Source organism: Myotis yumanensis, unplaced genomic scaffold, assembly GCF_028538775.1.
Source record: "Myotis yumanensis isolate MYYU_CA2020_CCGP unplaced genomic scaffold, mMyoYum1.0.hap1 SCAF_7, whole genome shotgun sequence".
In the NCBI taxonomy this organism is placed as follows: domain Eukaryota; kingdom Metazoa; phylum Chordata; class Mammalia; order Chiroptera; family Vespertilionidae; genus Myotis; species Myotis yumanensis.
The window spans coordinates 23600259-23618114 of record NW_027223758.1 but is presented as its reverse complement, the minus strand read 5'-3'; the positions used below and the strand labels follow the sequence as shown (position 1 = coordinate 23618114).

Here is a 17856-nt window from a genome sequence, read left to right as displayed (position 1 = left end):
GAGTTTAAAAATAACGCCAATTACAAAGCCTGCATTAGATTCTATGTAAAGGTAACTAGAAAAGAGTGTTGAAGTCCATATTTGATAACCCATTGAGCTTGGAACTACTTGAAAAATATCTCATTTAATCTCAGGGTTTTTTTTTGTGTTTAGGAGAAATCCAAGTCACAATTAAAAGTATCAAGATGGAAACATTGCTAATATTATAGTATTAAAAGCATTTGTTTCCATCTGTATGTTCAGAAAAATTTTAAAGTAAAACATGTAATGCTTCTAAAACACAGGGGAATTATTTTTTCATTAAATATAAAAAAAATACATGTAATAGAATTTTGCTAGTTTTTTAATATTAACTATCTCTGATATGCCATTCTAGTATCTTTTATTTTTTTATTAAATGCATAGAGGCTAGAATAATAACACAAAGTTAATGTCTTTAATATGTAACCTGAGTTGAGCTATTAAATTAAGGACATATTTCAGATGTTTTTTTAATCCCTAATCATTTTTTGTCACCTAAGATGACTTTTTTTGAACCAGCTTGAAAGTAGTTGCATCTTTTCTTGCTGGACACACTCATTTTGTGAAAATTCCATTTACGTGCTTGTCCTTTTTTCTTTCAGATATATCTATTGTGATGAAATTGACTTGGCTGCTGATACGGTGCTGGCTACTCTTTATGCTGCCAAAAAGTACATTGTCCCTCACCTTGCCAGAGCCTGTGTTAATTTCCTGGAGACCAGCCTGAGTGCCAAGAACGCCTGTGTGCTTCTCTCCCAGAGCTGCTTGTTCGAGGAGCCAGACCTGACCCAGCGTTGCTGGGAGGTGATCGACGCCCAGGCTGAGCTAGCTCTTAAGTCTGAGGGATTCTGCGACATCGACTTCCAGACACTGGAAAGTATCCTCCGCAGGGAAACTCTGAATGCCAAAGAAATCGTCGTTTTTGAGGCAGCTCTCAACTGGGCTGAAGTAGAATGCCAGCGGCAAGATCTAGCTCTGAGCATTGAAAATAAACGCAAGGTCCTCGGAAAGGCACTTTACTTGATCCGAATACCTACAATGGCTCTGGATGATTTTGCAAATGGTGCTGCGCAGTCCGGAGTTCTAACTCTCAATGAGACCAATGATATCTTCCTCTGGTACACTGCGGCCAAGAAGCCCGAGCTGCAGTTTGTGAGTAAAGCCCGCAAGGGCCTTGTCCCCCAGCGCTGTCACCGTTTCCAGTCCTGCGCTTATCGGAGCAACCAGTGGCGCTATCGGGGCCGCTGTGACAGCATTCAGTTTGCGGTGGATAAGAGAGTGTTCATCGCGGGCTTTGGGCTGTATGGCTCCAGCTGTGGCTCTGCGGAGTACAGTGCCAAGATCGAACTCAAACGGCAGGGCGTTGTCCTGGGGCAGAACTTGAGCAAGTACTTCTCCGATGGCTCCAGCAATACCTTCCCTGTGTGGTTTGAGTATCCGGTGCAGATCGAGCCAGACACCTTCTACACAGCCAGTGTGATACTGGACGGCAATGAACTCAGCTACTTCGGACAGGAAGGCATGACAGAGGTTCAGTGTGGCAAAGTGACTGTCCAGTTTCAGTGCTCCTCAGATAGCACCAATGGCACTGGGGTACAGGGAGGGCAGATTCCTGAACTTATATTCTATGCTTGAAAACACTTCCTGAAGCAGAGTGGGCTCTGAGGTGCACATCTGGTTCCTACTTGCTTGATGCTTAGCTCATCTGCAGATATATAGTCTGCGCAGGTAATTTGTAATGAATGAAGCTGTAGGCAGTTTCTAATTTCTTTCAACCTTTTAATTATGTACAGGCAAAAATGCAGCATTCGGCTTTTACTCTATGCTTCAAAGAGCCAAGTTCTTACTAGGGCTTTGTGGTTTTTAGAATTGCGTTTGTCTGTGCAGCTGGGGAGAATGTGTGCTCTTTTCCAACTGCCCCATTGACCTCCCAGTGTTGTCCCTATTAAGAAAAATTTTTAATCACCTCAGATTTCCTTCAGGGCTTTATTTTGACAAATAGAAGTAAATAGTCTAAAATAATAATAACAAGAGTTATTTTTAAACAGAACACCCGCCGCCCCTTCCCCCCCAAAAAAGAAACAGATAAACCTCAGTGTACAATTTTGAAAGAAGTTTTGTTTCATAATAAGTAATCATTTAGAAAGACAGTAATCATGTTTAGCTCTTATTTTCCTTTTAAATATTTTACTTCTGGGAATGGCTTTTTCTTAAATCCTACACTCATAAGATTGATACATATTAAACACTGCAAAGTGTCAGTGTAGGGTGTGAAAATAAGAATTTGGATGATTGTTTAGACCATGATTTCTGCCACAAGCAGATTTTCTCTATAGATTAGAAGACAAAGTATTGCAGTATAGACACTTTTTTAGAAGTAACTAAATTATAAAGTTTTGTCATTAGAAAAAAGTTGCAGGCCTATTTATTTTAAACTAAAACATTTTAGAAAGGAAACCTAAAAAAGTCCCATACTACAAATGGATTAATTGATGGCACAATAAAATGCACAGTTTGAAAAAGTCAGACACTTTTCTCCCCACTTAGCTTCTGATCCCCACCATTTGCTTGTTTTCCAAGTCGTACTGTATATATTCCTATTCCCTTTTTTATGAAAAGAGGACCAAACAATTCTTTAGATGAATGAAAAACAATTAGTTTTGTAGCACCACATGTTACTATAATGATACCTTTATTCATTGATTTTTTAAAATCTGAAATATACTTTCCCTGTTTTACTTTGACCACATGCTGTCTTCTTAGTGAATTATAATTCTGTCTTGTTCCTGGACTGCTAGAATCTGGCCTCTGGCCATCCTAAAGTGCCAATATATTCCTGCAGGGTTTTAAAAAAATGGTCTGGAGCGATGCACCTGATCAGGCCTAATAGTCACTGCATCATCATCACATCCAGCTCTCTTATTTGTCCCTGGATAATGTAAACAAAGGAGGGAAAAGCTCATCAAAAAATTCTCCTTCAGTGATGGCTTATAATGGTTGAGTGCCCGTGACCCTGGTAGTGTCCAGTGTGTTCACTTCCAGTTGAAGTATCTATGTGTTTCTGGGCAGCTTTTCTGCTCAGTGTGATCCTGAGATGGCTTCCCTTGCCACCCAGAGTGTGGTCCCTGGCCACCTCCTTCTCCTGCTCTGTAAGCCTGAAGCTGGCTTGTCTGGAGCCAGGGGTTAGTCCTGGGGTGGATGTGTGTGCGTGGGCACCCATGTGCATGCAGGTTGTTTGCCGACTCAGGAATTGTCTCCTCCCTGCCTGGCCAGTGAGAGGTGGGACAGAAATGTTCCCCCTGCTGGCCCCAGCAAGGCCCCAGTCAGTGACTGCCCTTACCAAATTCACTGTGTTTCTGGGCCGCTTCTCCCCCTGTAGACAAGGGCTTGCTGCTTTTGGCCAGCTTTCCTGATGGAGGAAAACACTGGATTATGGGAAATGTTTTAATTGTCTTTGCCATTACCTATGTCTGTTAGCATAGATGATCAAAAGCTGTTACTGGTGATTATAAATGAGTACTCCCAGGACAACTTTCCAAAACTATCTAACAATTATTTCTTATTAGAGAAATAACAGATAGTAGTGTTGGCAAAGTATCTATGAAATAAACATACATTTTCAATTTAAAAAATACTTGTACAAATGATTTTGTTTTTAAATTATGATTAAACATTTCAGGAATTCATAGCTACCGTGCAAATTGGTAGACTATATACCTGATAACAAGGCACTCATTTTTAAGCCAGAGGAGAAGAAACTTTGTTTATTACTAAGTTCATCATATCAGATTGTGAGGTGGGTGTGACAACCTTAGAGTGAAGATTGTTCATTCCATAACACTCACTGTCCATGCTCCTGTTAGCTAGCTGCCCTCCATGTGAACGCCCCATGAGATCCTGTACACTGAGTGCAGAAGAACCTAATTGTATGATCGTTACTGTTACCTAAAGAAAAGACACACTTAGACCTGATTGGCTGGTGACGAGAGCTGTGGGTTAAATTTGAAAATTGTATTCAGAATAAGAAATTTTAAATCCTAGTCTCCCTTCTGCATTTTGAGCAACATGGAATGAAGGCTAATGTGCTTGCTTTATTTTCTTTGTTAATCTTAAATTTTGTAGCTTTTAAAAGTAGAAACTATTGTTCTGACAAGGCAGGCAACTCTAGTGTATAAACACAATTTTATTAAAATATTCTGTAAATGCTTTTTCCAATGTATCTGGCAGTCTTTGCTGTTATTCATACTGGGGATAATGGGGAACTAGGCTAGCAGCTCTAATGTAACATTCTTTAAGCATATCTTAATATAGTATTTAAGTAAACGGTCTCATTTCTATATAATTATTGCACTGAACTGTCTTTTTTGTTTTTTAAGTGTTGAAATAAGCTCGACTAATTCAAGTCCCTAGCCATTTGGGCATCAGAGTGCTTGAATTTAGTAGCTTACAGCATTATTTATGAAGGAAAATATATAAATATGAAGTACCTCATGTTGAATGTTATTGTACTGTATTTTTAATGTAACAGTGCAGATCTTGTTAGACACATGAATGTGTATAATCATGTTAAATGCAAATAAAAATAAAACTGATTCATAGATTGGTTTTCCTTAGCATTTTTGCAGGTCCCTTGAAATAGTAAAATATTTCATGCTGGCGCTCTTGGTGCTACTACATTGTACAGAGGTAGTTTGTCAGGAGCATTTGTTTGCTAAAATATCTCTGAACCTTAAAGAAATAAAAATTGGAAGCTAAAGCATAAGAGAACAATGCATATGTTAATCATTTGCATTGTTCCAAGCCTGACTCTTAAGTTAATGAGTGGGAGTCAATGGGATACATTTATATTCCCCTGATGGAATTTGGGATTGGCTGGCATTCTGATACTATATTTGCTCAAATGTCTGTGAATCTGACTGTACTAAGGGGGTAATACTGCATTATAGCTTTGGATGTGACCAGTGCTGCTTGTTGCTGCTGGGTTATAATAGTTTAAGTCTAGGAATTTGTTTAAAAAGTCATATGAGAATTTTGAATATAATTTTATGTGCTCAATTAGTTTTATATTTCCCCATACCAAGTACATTAATATGCACACATTTATACATAAGTATATACACATGTACATGTATTATTTCTATGTTGCTTTCATACTAGAATGTATTGTGAAACCTTGTATATTGCTAACCACTTCAGTTTCTACAGCATACCTGCTCAAAAGACTTTTGGGATCATTTCCAAGAATAAGGGAACTGGATGTACACATTCTCATCAGCTTAATTACAGATACAGCCTGAATTGCAAAGATCTTTAATCCAGGAAAGTCTTGCCATTCTCTCTTCTCTATTGCTATTTAAACTTAATCCACAGATGTTTGTTTTCCAAATCCCAAAACAGTTGGAAATTATCTTCCTCTATTGTTGGCACTCAGTTAACTCTATGGCAAGCCTACAAAAGTCATGGCTTACATGGGGGAGGGGGGTGGGGAGACAGAAAGGAGGAAAACAACCCTGGTGAACTAAATAGTATGAAACTTAGAGGCCAAAATAAGAGCAAATGGCCCTGAAAACCTGCGGTTATCATGAATGGTAGAGTAGGGCTTTGCCTGCCTTTGAGATGCTTCAGTAGACGACTACACTTTTGATTTCTAATTCTTACGTTTCAACCTTTTTTTCTGAGCCATTTATATTTATTGACCAGCTACTCCCTGTGCTCAACACTTCCTATTCTCCTCCACTTTTTAGAATATATCATCCCATAAAACTAAAACGAGGGCACATTTTCAAAAATAGAATTTCCTAGTTTATTGAACCATAACCAACATAAGCACTAGTGAAAAGGGCATCTCAACCAAGACATTGTCAGGTAATTGAGATGAAAATATCGGTGAGGAAGAGATGATAATAATGAATGGTTGACTTGCACACACACACACCAAGCAGTATAAGACACCAGCAGCTGTAGATCCACCTCTGAAGAATCTCTGGGTGCATTTCCCCAACTTGGCATCTCACCTCTTTTGCCTCTTCTGAACTTTGAGGGAGGGTGCTGGGAAGAGTTGTAATTTTTACTTATACAGACCCTAGCTATCTTTATAATTGTTTTCTGTTTGCCTATTAAGTGTCCATTGGAGAGCAGTTTCATAGCAGATGCTGCCATTTTATATTCTACCATCTAAAAAAATTTCCAACCTCAAGATACATAGTTAAACACAACACCCACTCTTTACTTTGTCAAATCTGTACTTTATGTACAGGATAAGTTTCCTATTAAACTACTAGTACTTAAGCATTAGTTTATTCCTACTGACTTCTCTTTAAGCTGCTCTTGGTAGTAACCAGTCACAGTGGTATGGAGGAGGGGCTGTGTTAGACTTCAAGGATGATGTCCTTGTTTACTTCATGTAACAGGGCTACATAAAAATATTTCAAAATTAAAGCATACTTTTTGTTTTTATGACTTTGGTGAATAGTTTATATTTGATAGACTATCTCTTTTACATCAATTTCTTTTAGAGGAGTGGAATTATACCTGAATATTTGTAAAATAAGTCATACTAATGGCCTTGTTAATTCTAACTTGAAGTGCTGCAGAAGATATTTATGAGCAGCATATAGCATACAGGCTTTTGTGAAGTCTATGAGATAATAGTTTGATATGTAGCAGTCTTTACTGTGGCTGTGCAATTTGCATTTTCCTCCCTAAACTACTATACTCAAGATATAGTCGAAAGAAAATGACTATTTAAAGAAACTGCAAATAATCTTTGAAAGCCTGAAGCAGAGGCCATCACATTCTGCTCTACAGTAGAATACATAAAAATGTACTTTTGAGAGACATTCTGTGCATCTTATGGAATTTTCATTTTTGTGCTTGTCTTAACCACCTCTAAACTTTAAATTATTGCAGTACTCCTTATAACAGTGCTGAAACAAAGAGTATACTTGAGTATCAACCAATTTAAAATTAAAGAAAAAATCCAGTTCTGAGAATATTTGGAGGTATTAATGGACTAAAGAATATTTAGTGTTTACTGGATAATTTAGCCTCCCCAGGAAGGAAAATGAACAAACAACATATGCTCTACTGAATCACTCAAAAGATTTACCCAACGTTTATTCATTGATCCTGTGCTTTATCCCAGGTAGATAGAGAGGTGCTAGCGAGCCAGAGACCAGTCAGAAAGACGTGCTGTGTGCTTTTAGAAGCTTATGGTCCAGTGTAGTGCTGCTCTGTTGTTAGCACTCAGGATTCTGATTTGTGTGGGACCTGAGAAGTTACATATCCAATGAGCTTCCACATGATGCTGATGCTGCCATTTGCAGATCACACTTTGCGTAATCCTGGGGTCTCAATGGGGTGGGGTGGGGGTGGGTGAAGGAGCCTGTACTGCTAAGGGGCAGTACAGAAAAATGCCTTTGCTATTACATGAACACAGAAAAGAGGCAACTAGATCAGTTCTTGGGTAGGAGAAAAATGACTGGGTTTTGAAGGATGCATTAGAATTATCTAGTGAAGACTGGCTATGTCAGTTGGAGGGAGGGGGTAGGGATGAAGGGAATTTCAGAAGGCAAGCAGCTGGACAGATAGAATGGCAAACAGCTCAGCTCAATATGGCCCAAGTCAAGGATACATGAGGAAGAACAAGGCTACCCACTGTGTGCCAGGTATGGAGCAAGATAATGAACTGGGTAGGAACATGAAGTGCTTCATCTGTTAGGCTAAATTATCTGGCTTTTATCCACAGGATAAAATGGTGACATTGAAGAGATTTGAGATAGATGAGATGACAGTTTCCTGTTTTAGAAACATTTTTCTTGAACTCTGAGAAGAATCGACTGGATCAGTCTTGAGGCAGGAGGAAAGGTTAGGACAGTGAGTAACACAGACGAAGACCAAAGGGGCCAGGGAATGGAGGGAAGAGAGAAGAATGAAAATTCTAGAAATTAGGGGAAATACCCAGGCTGCATGGCTGTCACACCCAGTTAAGAAGGGGCTTCCTCAAGTTGGAGTGAAACCTCTTGCCTTACATTTATGAGGGAAAAATACATTTTTACTCTACCATCTTCTGTAGGTAATTGGTTTCTAAGTACCCAGCCTTGATTTTAAGATTCTTTTAGGAAGAAGGAAAAACAAGAGCGTTGACATAGCAGACTGGTTAATAACAGATTGGAGTGAGAAGTGTGGATTTGAAGGTCAGCTCTAGCTGTGTGTGATGTTGGGCAAGTTACTTAATCTCTCTGAGCCTGTTCTCTCAAGAGAGACAATAGTAGTAGTTGTGTCTTTCTCAAAGGCTTATTCTGACAATTCAATAAATCAGCATTTCTAAAGCACTTATAACAGTACCTGGCAAACAGAAAGTGCCATGTAAGTGTTAAGTGAAATGATATAAAAGGCCACCATGCACTTTCCTCATATATGCCCTTATGAAAACCAGTTTACTCTTAGCTCGCACACACTTTTAACAAATTGTCAATGCACGAAATTAAAAAGAGTAGCTTTGTTGCTGTCCCTTTAAATCGCTATGGTCAATAGCTAGGGAGTATATAAAACTACAAAGAGCTGTGTTGTTGGGGAATTCCTATATTTTAACCGAATTCCTAAGAAGTATTTCAGTGCTGTCATGTTAATAAGAGACATGAAGTAGATGGATTCTGGATATCAGATGCCTTCTGTGCTAGGATATTACCTAGATTTTTCTCAGAAAATTGCTCTGTAAAAGCTGACTGTGAGAGCACATAACGAGTTTTTGAGAAACCTTTTGAAGACATTTCTAAGAAGAGTCTATTTTGCAGGTAAAAGAATGACCCCTTTACGAGCTCTAGTTCTGCCAGCGTTGAATAGGCTCCCTTTTCTTGGCCCGAGTCTTAGACAATTTTGTATATAAACCCTTCTCAAAATAGTTTGGGATTAAAATCAGTCTGTGGCTGAAAAGCAGGTTTGCACCTTATTAGGAGTGATGTGAATATTAAATGGACAGTTGTTTCTATCTAAGCAGACAGGTATGCCAGAGGTACTGGTGACTCTGAGTCCGTGTGTCCCCACTCTTGGTGGCACTTCACCTCCCTTCTGCTGCCCTCCCCACAAATGTCCTTTATCTGCAGGCTCACTTTGTCCTGAGCCAGCGTTGGGGCCTCATTTGACAAAGGCCCTGGTTTCTTGGAAGTTCATTTCTGGTCCCTTGTTCTGGATGCTCTGTTTTGCAAACTAAGCTTTCAGGAGCCTCACCCCCCAGAGAACCTCACTGAGGGGAAGTCACTTTTATATGAAGCCCAGAGTGGGTACCTGGGGATTCTGATGCACATGAAAGGTTGAGAACCGCTGATGTAGGCAAACCTCTTGGAGCCTTTACTCACACCACGGGAACACCTAGCTTCAGCACCTGGTTGTGGGCCCTGGTGCTCCACACTCTCAGCTATCAGTCTGGGGCTTGTGCCCTGAACCCATGAGCCCTGGACAAAACCACAGTCCGCATTAGTGGATGAAATAAACCAGGGGTGTCTGAAGACCCAGCCTTGACTCCCTAACTTATTGATGTGACCTCTGCTTGTGGATTTCGCCCTTGTCAGTCTCCCTGCACCCAGGTCCTCCATCTGCACCTCAATAGCCCATATATGCAGTCCTTACAGCAGTGTCCTCTTCCCAACTTTAGTCTGCTTGACTATGTTTAAGTCCCAATCACTATCAGCTGGTCTCAGTGCCTGCCCATGTTTGGGACTGATTCTGAGCCCTGTCTCTAACCCTTCTACTTCCTTCAGATATGCGCTGACCATGTCCAATAGACCTTCAGGGACTCCTCTTTTAGCCTCCAAACGCTGGCTGAAATTTCTGCCACTGTCTTGATGGAGCCTCCTGCCCAGCCTATTCATAGTCCCCACTCCCTGTTCTTTCTTCTTACCTCAGACCTGACCCCCAGAATGAAATACATTTGTGACAGCCCTTGGTTGCCCAAATACCATGTAACAAACATAAAACCTCAGTAGCACCCAGCAATACATTTAAGCTCCCACATCTAGGAACAGCTGGAGCTTGTCTTGCCAGCCTTGTGGACCTGACCAGGCTCACTCACATGTGGGGGTTGGGTGACTTTGCTCTGATTGTCTCTCATCCTAGATTAGGCATGGTTTCATGGTGATGGTCAAGGCACAAGAAAATCACCTGTCACAGGAGGAAATGTGCAAGACTTCTTGGGGTTTGGGCTCAGAACTTGCACGCCCTCACTTATGCTGTAGTCGATTGGCCAAAACAAGTCATAAGCCACCCAGATGCAAGGGGTGAGGAATGAAACTGGGCCCATTTACTGAGAAGCGCTGCAAAGTCACATGGCAAAGAGAGGTGTGGCATTGGCGTTATTTTTGGCATCAGGAAGCCACAGCATTTCACCTGAGAGTTGGAGGTGCCTCCAGTAGACACTGTGTTCCTTCTGAACCTGGACCCTGCATTCAGTGCCACTTAAAGTTACCCACAGAGGATCTACTTGCTCCCAAAGGCATCAGTGAACATGAAGATTTCACTGAAGATTTTTATAGGGGAGAGGAGGAGGAATCTCTCTCATGCAGGATAAACTGCCCACATATCCTTCTAGCAGGTCCCCTTCCTATATAACTAGTTTGTTCGGCTAACAAGTGTTTCTTATTGGCTCCAACCCCCTAGGCACAGCTGTATCTCCTCATCAGACCACATCTCACCCCCCGGCTCCAGCTCCTCAACCTGGAGCCTTCACTTCTATTACATTTGTCATTTACATGGCTCCCATTCTCACAGAGCATGCTTATACAGTGTCACTCCGAAAAGCAGGCCCTAGTGCGGCAGGGAAAGATGCTGGAAGTGGGTAGGAAGCAGCCTCCCCCTTCTGTGTTTCTGCATCATCATTAAAGGCAACACCCTTAGGAAGCCCTCAGCGGTTCTCAACCTGTGGGTCATGACCCCTTTGGCGGTCAAATGACCCTTTCACAGGGGTCGCCTAAGACCATCCTGCATATCAGATATTTACATTACGATTCATAACAGTAGCAACATTACAGTTAAGAAGTAGCAAGGAAAATAATTTTACGGTTGAGTCACAACATGAAGAACTGTATTTAAAGGGCCAGAAGGTTGAGAACCACTGCCTTAGATGGCCCATGAGCTTCTTCCAGGTACAGAAAGGTAGGGAGAGACTAAGTGTTGGCTCTCAGAGTGTCATGAAGGGAAGAGGGAGATGGACTTTGATATAACAGCTCAGCCAACACCATGGACTAGGGGACAGTGAAGAAAGAGGGTTGGCCAAAGCAGGGAGAAATGATGGGGTGTCAGGTAAGCCGAAAACCTCATGCAGCTTGTCTACTGGGAGCTTCTCTCCCATTTCCTCAGCTCTTCAGGAATCCCTGACCTGGGACCAGTACTCCTAAGGTCTGTTTGACAGGGACTGTATTTTGTGCCCGTACCATCGAGGCCTCAGCAGAAACACAAGGTTTCTTATGTGACCTTTCCAACACGGCTCTGTGACCTCACACATGCGTTGGTGCAGCAGCTCTGAACTCCCTGGTCTTTGGGGAAATATGGCGGTGCTCTTGGTCCTGCTTTTCGCCCACAGTATAGAAAGTTTTAACTGCGGGAGTGTCCTGATCCTGCATTCCTTTCTGAGGAATCAATCTTGTTTACTGTTTCAGAATCCTGACTGCTGAAAGAGACGCTTAATCACTCCACTCCTTCCCCAAAGTTCACACTTACTTGCCAGTAGGTTTATCGGGAATCAAGAAAAAAGCAGCCCCAGCCACTTCATTTGCTCACACTTCCAACATTTATTTTCCTTAAATACTGAAAATAAAACAGTTGTGATATACTGTAAATATGTCCTTGTTTACCAATTAGTGTGGTTACTCCTTTAAAAAAATTCCAGGGGAAAGGAAAAGATGAACCAAAGGACATGTGCATAGATGCATAGCCCATGGGCTCAGACAACAGTGCGGTAAAGGCCTGGGGAGGGGCTGCTTGGAGGGGGCCAAAATTGGGGACAGCTGTAATACTGTCAACAATAAAATAACATTCCATGATTGTAGGTGTAGTTTGGTTGGAGGTAACATTCAGTGTGCATGGGAGCCATGAGACATGGTGGCATCCCAGGTGTTGGCTCTGTCATCCACCCCAACCAGAACCCAGGGCTGAACGAGAGCATCTCCCAGGCCAGAGCTTTCCCAGGTACAGGCTGTGAAAGCTCCTCATTCCCTTTCCTCTCACCTCCCTGTACAGACAGCTCCCCAGGAGAGCATAGCCAAGCCCAGGAACGACATCCATCTCTAACAAGACTCCAGGGTACATTCTGACTATATGTGTAAGAAAACTTTATTTGGGGTTTAGATGTTCTTGGTGGGTTTCATTGCCATTCTTTAATGTGACACTTACTTAGGCAGAGTTCAGAAGTCAGGAAGGAAATGAACTGAGTTCTTTCCTGTATTTGCAAAGAAACACCCATGTTTTCATGTTCAGTTATTAGATTGATAAAACCCGTTTTCCAAATATGCAACTCACCTTGGCCTCCAACTCCAACTCAAGATAGCTTCAGAACTGAGTGTGAAGGTGACTAGAAATAGCATAGTTCAGACAAAATAAATCAGGGAAGGAAAGGAGAGGGGAGAGAGACAGAGGCTGCCTCACCATTACCTCTGAGATGCAAAGTCTTTGGAAGAAGGAACTTTGAGTGAGGAAGTGATGTTCAATAGTGACAAGCCACTGGGGTAGGGAAAGTGGCTGTTAGACCTCCCTGATCTGCCATCTGTACTCTGTAAGAGCCTTTGTAGGTTTGCTAAGCCTTTTACTCGAGCCTCATGAATGACCTTCTCAGGTCTGGAGCTTTTCAGGTTCTGGGCCTCGGAATAGAGCCCAGAGTACAGACCAGACCCACTAGCCATTCAGGTTTGAGGAGTAAGGTAGGAAACCAGGGCATCCTAGATTCTAGGACAGGGGTGGGCAACCTTTTTGTGAGTGCGTGCCAAAACTAGCAAAATCTCTGACTCAAAATTCTTCTGCGTGCCAACCCAAATTTTTTGAGAACATGTTACACCTACTTGATATCTCTTAAGGTGTATGAATGTGAAGAACCTTGAAGAAATAATAAAATTCATTCGAGCGACAAGAACACAGTATATGATGATGAAAAATACATTTATTTTTTAATGTATACATGTTATGTAAAATTATTTATTTATCTAAGATGCACCTACACTGAATTTATCTGAAAAATAAAAAAGTCGATATGAAGAAAAATATTGTAAATGGAAGATTATAAGAGAGGGTTTTGCGTGCCAGGAAAAGTTACTGGAGTGCCATGTTTGGCACGCGTGCCAGGGGTTGCCCACCCCTGCTCTAGGACCTAGAGTCTTTTCCAGAAAGTATTGCCCTTAGGCTTTGTTGCAGCTGAAAAGATAAACGAGCTCTGCCCTTTGCCAGGAAAAAAACAAGTCTTGCTCATGGTGGCCTCAAACATACTTGGAGTCCAGAGGATGCTGTCAACACATTTACTCTGCTGCTTTGCCCATGCCTCAGGCTAGGTGAGGTCAACCTCACATGGAGAGCCAGAGGTCCTTTTGGCTTGCATGCATGACTTGCTCCTTTTCCACACTTCCTGCCTCAGTAGAGTCATCCTACTGCTGCTCAGTGGCCTCCAGTGATAGCCCTTGGACTTGGGCGATCCATCCATTTCCTATACCACCCCTTCTCCACATTCATCAGCAAAGATGTTAAAAGTGAGGAAGCTTTTCTCTTGCAGAACTGCCTTCACCTCACAACTAGACCACTTCACAACAGGTGCGAGAATAGGGAGGGACGAAGCATGTAGACGAGTCTGTGGATGCCATGTTGTCACAGTGATGAAGATGGGTGGGAACAAATTGGTGAATGTGAGCAGATTCCTGATCCCTGACCCAGAGACAAGAAAAGACAAGGCAAGGGGTGTCTTAAGCCTAAATAAAATAACCCCTTTGTCAGGATTTGCCATGTGACTTCCATTTACACAGGGGCATTGCAGTCTTCCCAAACTCCCACTAAGACGTCCTGGTTAGAAAAACAAATTGCCGTGTGCGGCCAGAATGCAGTCTTTCCCAGGTCATTATCAGAGTAGGTCTCTTGTCAATACCATGCCTGCCTGGGAGCAGCTCTCAGAATCACTTAGTTTCTCTTGTCAGAGGAAGCTTTTTAACTGCTTCCCGCTGTCCTGTCATTTAGTGCTAACCCCAAAAGGCAGTGTTAAATTGATGTCATCTTTCCAATTTCATCCCAGAAGTATTTCCCTTTCTGGGTAACAATGGAAACATTTGCACAATAATCGGGGAGAAGAGTGGCCAAACATGAATGCTGTGAAAACTCCTGACTGGGATGAAGGCATTCATTTATCAGCAGGTCCCCATCCTTCCGGATGACACAAAGAAGAAGAATGACTTTCATTCAGGTAGCAGGATCAATAAAGAAAATAAAAGCAAGCCCAAACCAAGAAGAAACCCATTGCCTTTAGTCAGGAAGTGGTTTTGATTTGAGACTATTGTAGAATTACCGCCAAACACACAACTGAAGGGAATGTTGATAATTGTTGAACTGGATGATGGATACATGAGTCTCATTGTATAACCTATGATTGTGTATGTTTGAAAATTTCCATAATAAAAATTATTTTAAATTGTGGTAGGAATTGGATCAAAGAGCTTATACATGTCATGTAGTTTCTAGGCAGAGACCAATTTTCCCCTAAATTTAATTTGCAATGCAAGCAGGACCCATTCCAATAACTCACAGCTGGAAACATGTTTGAAAATAAAAATGGTCTGTTTTAGACACACATGTGGACAAAGAGTTCTCTGGGATCAGCCCACCTCTGGCATCATGTAATAGAAACTAAGGTTTTCACAAATGCTAGACTTCTGGGTTTTAAAGCTTAAATTATGCATCCTCCTAAATGCAGGGATTGACATTTTTGCTTAGCTGCTTAAATGAAGACTCCTACTTCATAAAGTTCCTAATTAAATGGGAAAAGCATTCTAAATTCTTGATCTTTGTTAATTATATATGGGAGAAGCCTGGATGTTCAGATCATGATTTCATTAGGGCATTCTTACAGTTCCCCTGGTGGCCACATAATCTAATTTTAGCAAATTTTAATTGCAAGTGCAGTGAGGGTTTATGCGAACTGGAGTTGAATCAGATATTCTGGCTTCTGGAAGCAGCACCACTGTCCACTCCATACCAGACATTTAGCCATGCCTGACCCTAACAGTTACAGGACCCAGAGCAATCGTACTAATCGCTACCTGTGTACTATATGTGTAAATAGTAAACGAGATAAGTCAAGCTAACAAACTGCTCAACAAAATATATTCTAACATTCTACTTTTACAAATATGACTTCGTAGCAACTTGGAAGGCCAGGTTCAAATATCAAATTCTTGGCCCCTCTGAGCTCTTCACCAGGGAATGTGGTGGCTGAGGAGAGGTAGTGCCTGGCTCCTGGGCCCCTGCCCATAGCTCATACACTTTCTCTTAAAACCCATGATTGTATGTCTCTTCAGTCCATACATTCAACTCTGTCCATCCCAATGCAACACCTAAGAGTTACCTTTGGGCTTGGCCACCCTTGGTGGCATGGCCTTTCCTCATGAGGAAGTGGGCTTTAGGACATGAGGACAGAGAATTCCAGGATCCCAAGCACCGCATGCAGAGATTGAAGCATGGGTTCTAGGTGGGCATGTCTCCTTAACTGATATACAAGGGCTTAAGGGCATCCATGGGAAAGAACTTTGTCACCTTCTCTTCAATTAGGCTCTAAAAGCTTGGAGTGTGCCCCAGGGCTCAGTATTGAGCCCTGTTATCTTTCTTTTAGTGCGTTTGTCCTCAGTGATCTCATTTGGTTCCATGGTTTTATATGCCTCATTCATTCATTCATTCATTCAGCAAATATCCACATTTCTAGGTACTAGGAATACAGGAGTGGTAGAACAGGAGATAAAAATCCCTATGTCGCAAAGCTTATTTTCAAGTGGGGAGACTGATGATGAGAAAGATGTGGCAGTTTTAAGCATGTTCCTAAATTCTTTGGTACTCCATCTAAACCAAGGTAGGGTCAGTGTCCACTCCTTTGGACTTGGGTGGTGCACGGAGCCCAGTGGAAGTGATGCTGTGTGACTTCCTAAGGCTAGGTCATCAAAGGTCAGGAATTTGGTTACTGGAAATGCTCACCCCTGAAGCCCTACATGGTCATGTAAGAAAGAGACTACCCTGAGGCCATTGGTTGGTGTTCTGGTCAACATTCCCAGTTGAGTCAGTCCTTTAGCCCAGGCACCAGGCTTGGGAATGGAAATGGTTTCTCCAGGCTCACCTGTTCCAGCCCCCATTGTTTACATCACCTCCAACTGAGGCCCCAGGCATCAGGAATCAGAGAGGGTTGGTGCTCACTGAGCCTTTTCTAATAGTGATCTACAGAGTCTGTGAACAGGGTGAAATGATTATTATTCACTATGTTTGGGCAAGATGTATATTGACTTCTACATTTATGCCTCCCGTTCAGACCTGAGTTCCAAGTTTGTCTATTCAGCTGACTTTTCACGAATCCACTTGGATCTCTAAGTGGGCATCTCACAATGTCGACTTCCAAAATGAAAGTTTTGATTACCATCACCCCTCCCAACAAAAAACAAACCAACGAACAAACAAACAAACAAAAAACTTGCTCATCTTCTCAATCTCAGTAAAAGTCACAACTTCCAATATAAATGTTTAAGGCAGAGTCATCCTGGCTGCTCTTCCCATTGCTTCCCATATCTAACCCATTAGCAAATCCTGCTGTTTTGACATTGAAAATATTCTCTAATCTGTCCATTTCTCAACTCTACTACCCGAATGCTAGTCATAACCACCATTGCCTCTTGCCTGATGTAGCCTCCAACACATTTCTTTGCATTCAAATCTAGTCCATTTTTTTTTTTTTCAGACACAGCCAGGGAGATATTGCAAAAACATAAATCAGAATTTTGGGTCAGGGTGGTGCTGTGAGTGAACACTTTGATATTTCAATCTCCTCCTCCAATTCTCTAAACAGAGTAATAAATGTTATATATTAGAAGTGAAAAATTGAAAAGGCAAACCTAGGATTAAATACAGAATAATCATGTCCAGGAAAAGGAAATGGAACAAAACATACCACACACACACACACACACACACACACACACACACACACACACACGGTGAGTGTGACAGCTGTCTTAGGGTCTCAAAACAAGCAGTAGGTCATGGAAAGATATAAGTGCTCCATGAGAGAGTTGTTCTGCAGAGCCCTCTGACTGAAGTCATAGGCTGGGAGTGGTTTCCCAAACTCATAAAGAAGGTGGAAAAGACCCATCCTACTACTGTTTCTCATTATAGCTCCTGGAATGTGTAGGCCCTGTGAAGTGGATGGAACAGACACAGCTTGAGACCAAGAGCTGAGCCAAGCCCCACTCAATTTGTACCACCATCTGAGATCTATTTCTGAATTGTGGGAGTGGAGGTCCAGGTGAAGGCAACTATAAAAATATTAAATAAGGGTTACACACAAAATGAAGTTAGTATGCTTTGGGAGAGAATCTTCCATTTAAAATAAGCCTGTAAGCTACAAATCCCATATACATGAAATAATTTAATGCTAAAAAGATAATGAAATAAAAAATAAAAATGTAAATTCACTCTTAGAAGATCTATCAGTTAGCTATTGTTATGTAACAAATCACCCCAATGCAATTGCTTTAAGCCATTAGGTTTATAAAAAAATATTAGAGGCCCAGTGCACTAATTTGTGCATTGGAGGGTCCCTTGCCCTGGCTGGCGATTGGG

At 41.7% G+C, this 17856-nt stretch overlaps 1 protein-coding gene across 2 annotated transcripts in view; it reads left to right on the top strand.

The window, feature by feature from the left end:
- Positions 1–4621, top strand: part of BTBD3 (BTB domain containing 3) — a 37231-nt gene extending 32610 nt beyond the window's left edge. For both annotated transcript variants that reach the window (XM_070419903.1, XM_070419902.1), the window contains one exon: positions 624–4621. In XM_070419903.1, coding sequence (XP_070276004.1) covers positions 624–1656 — 1033 coding nt within the window. In that variant the 3' untranslated portion in view covers positions 1657–4621. The remainder of the gene's footprint in view (positions 1–623) is intronic.
- The last annotated feature ends 13235 nt before the right edge of the window (positions 4622–17856 follow it).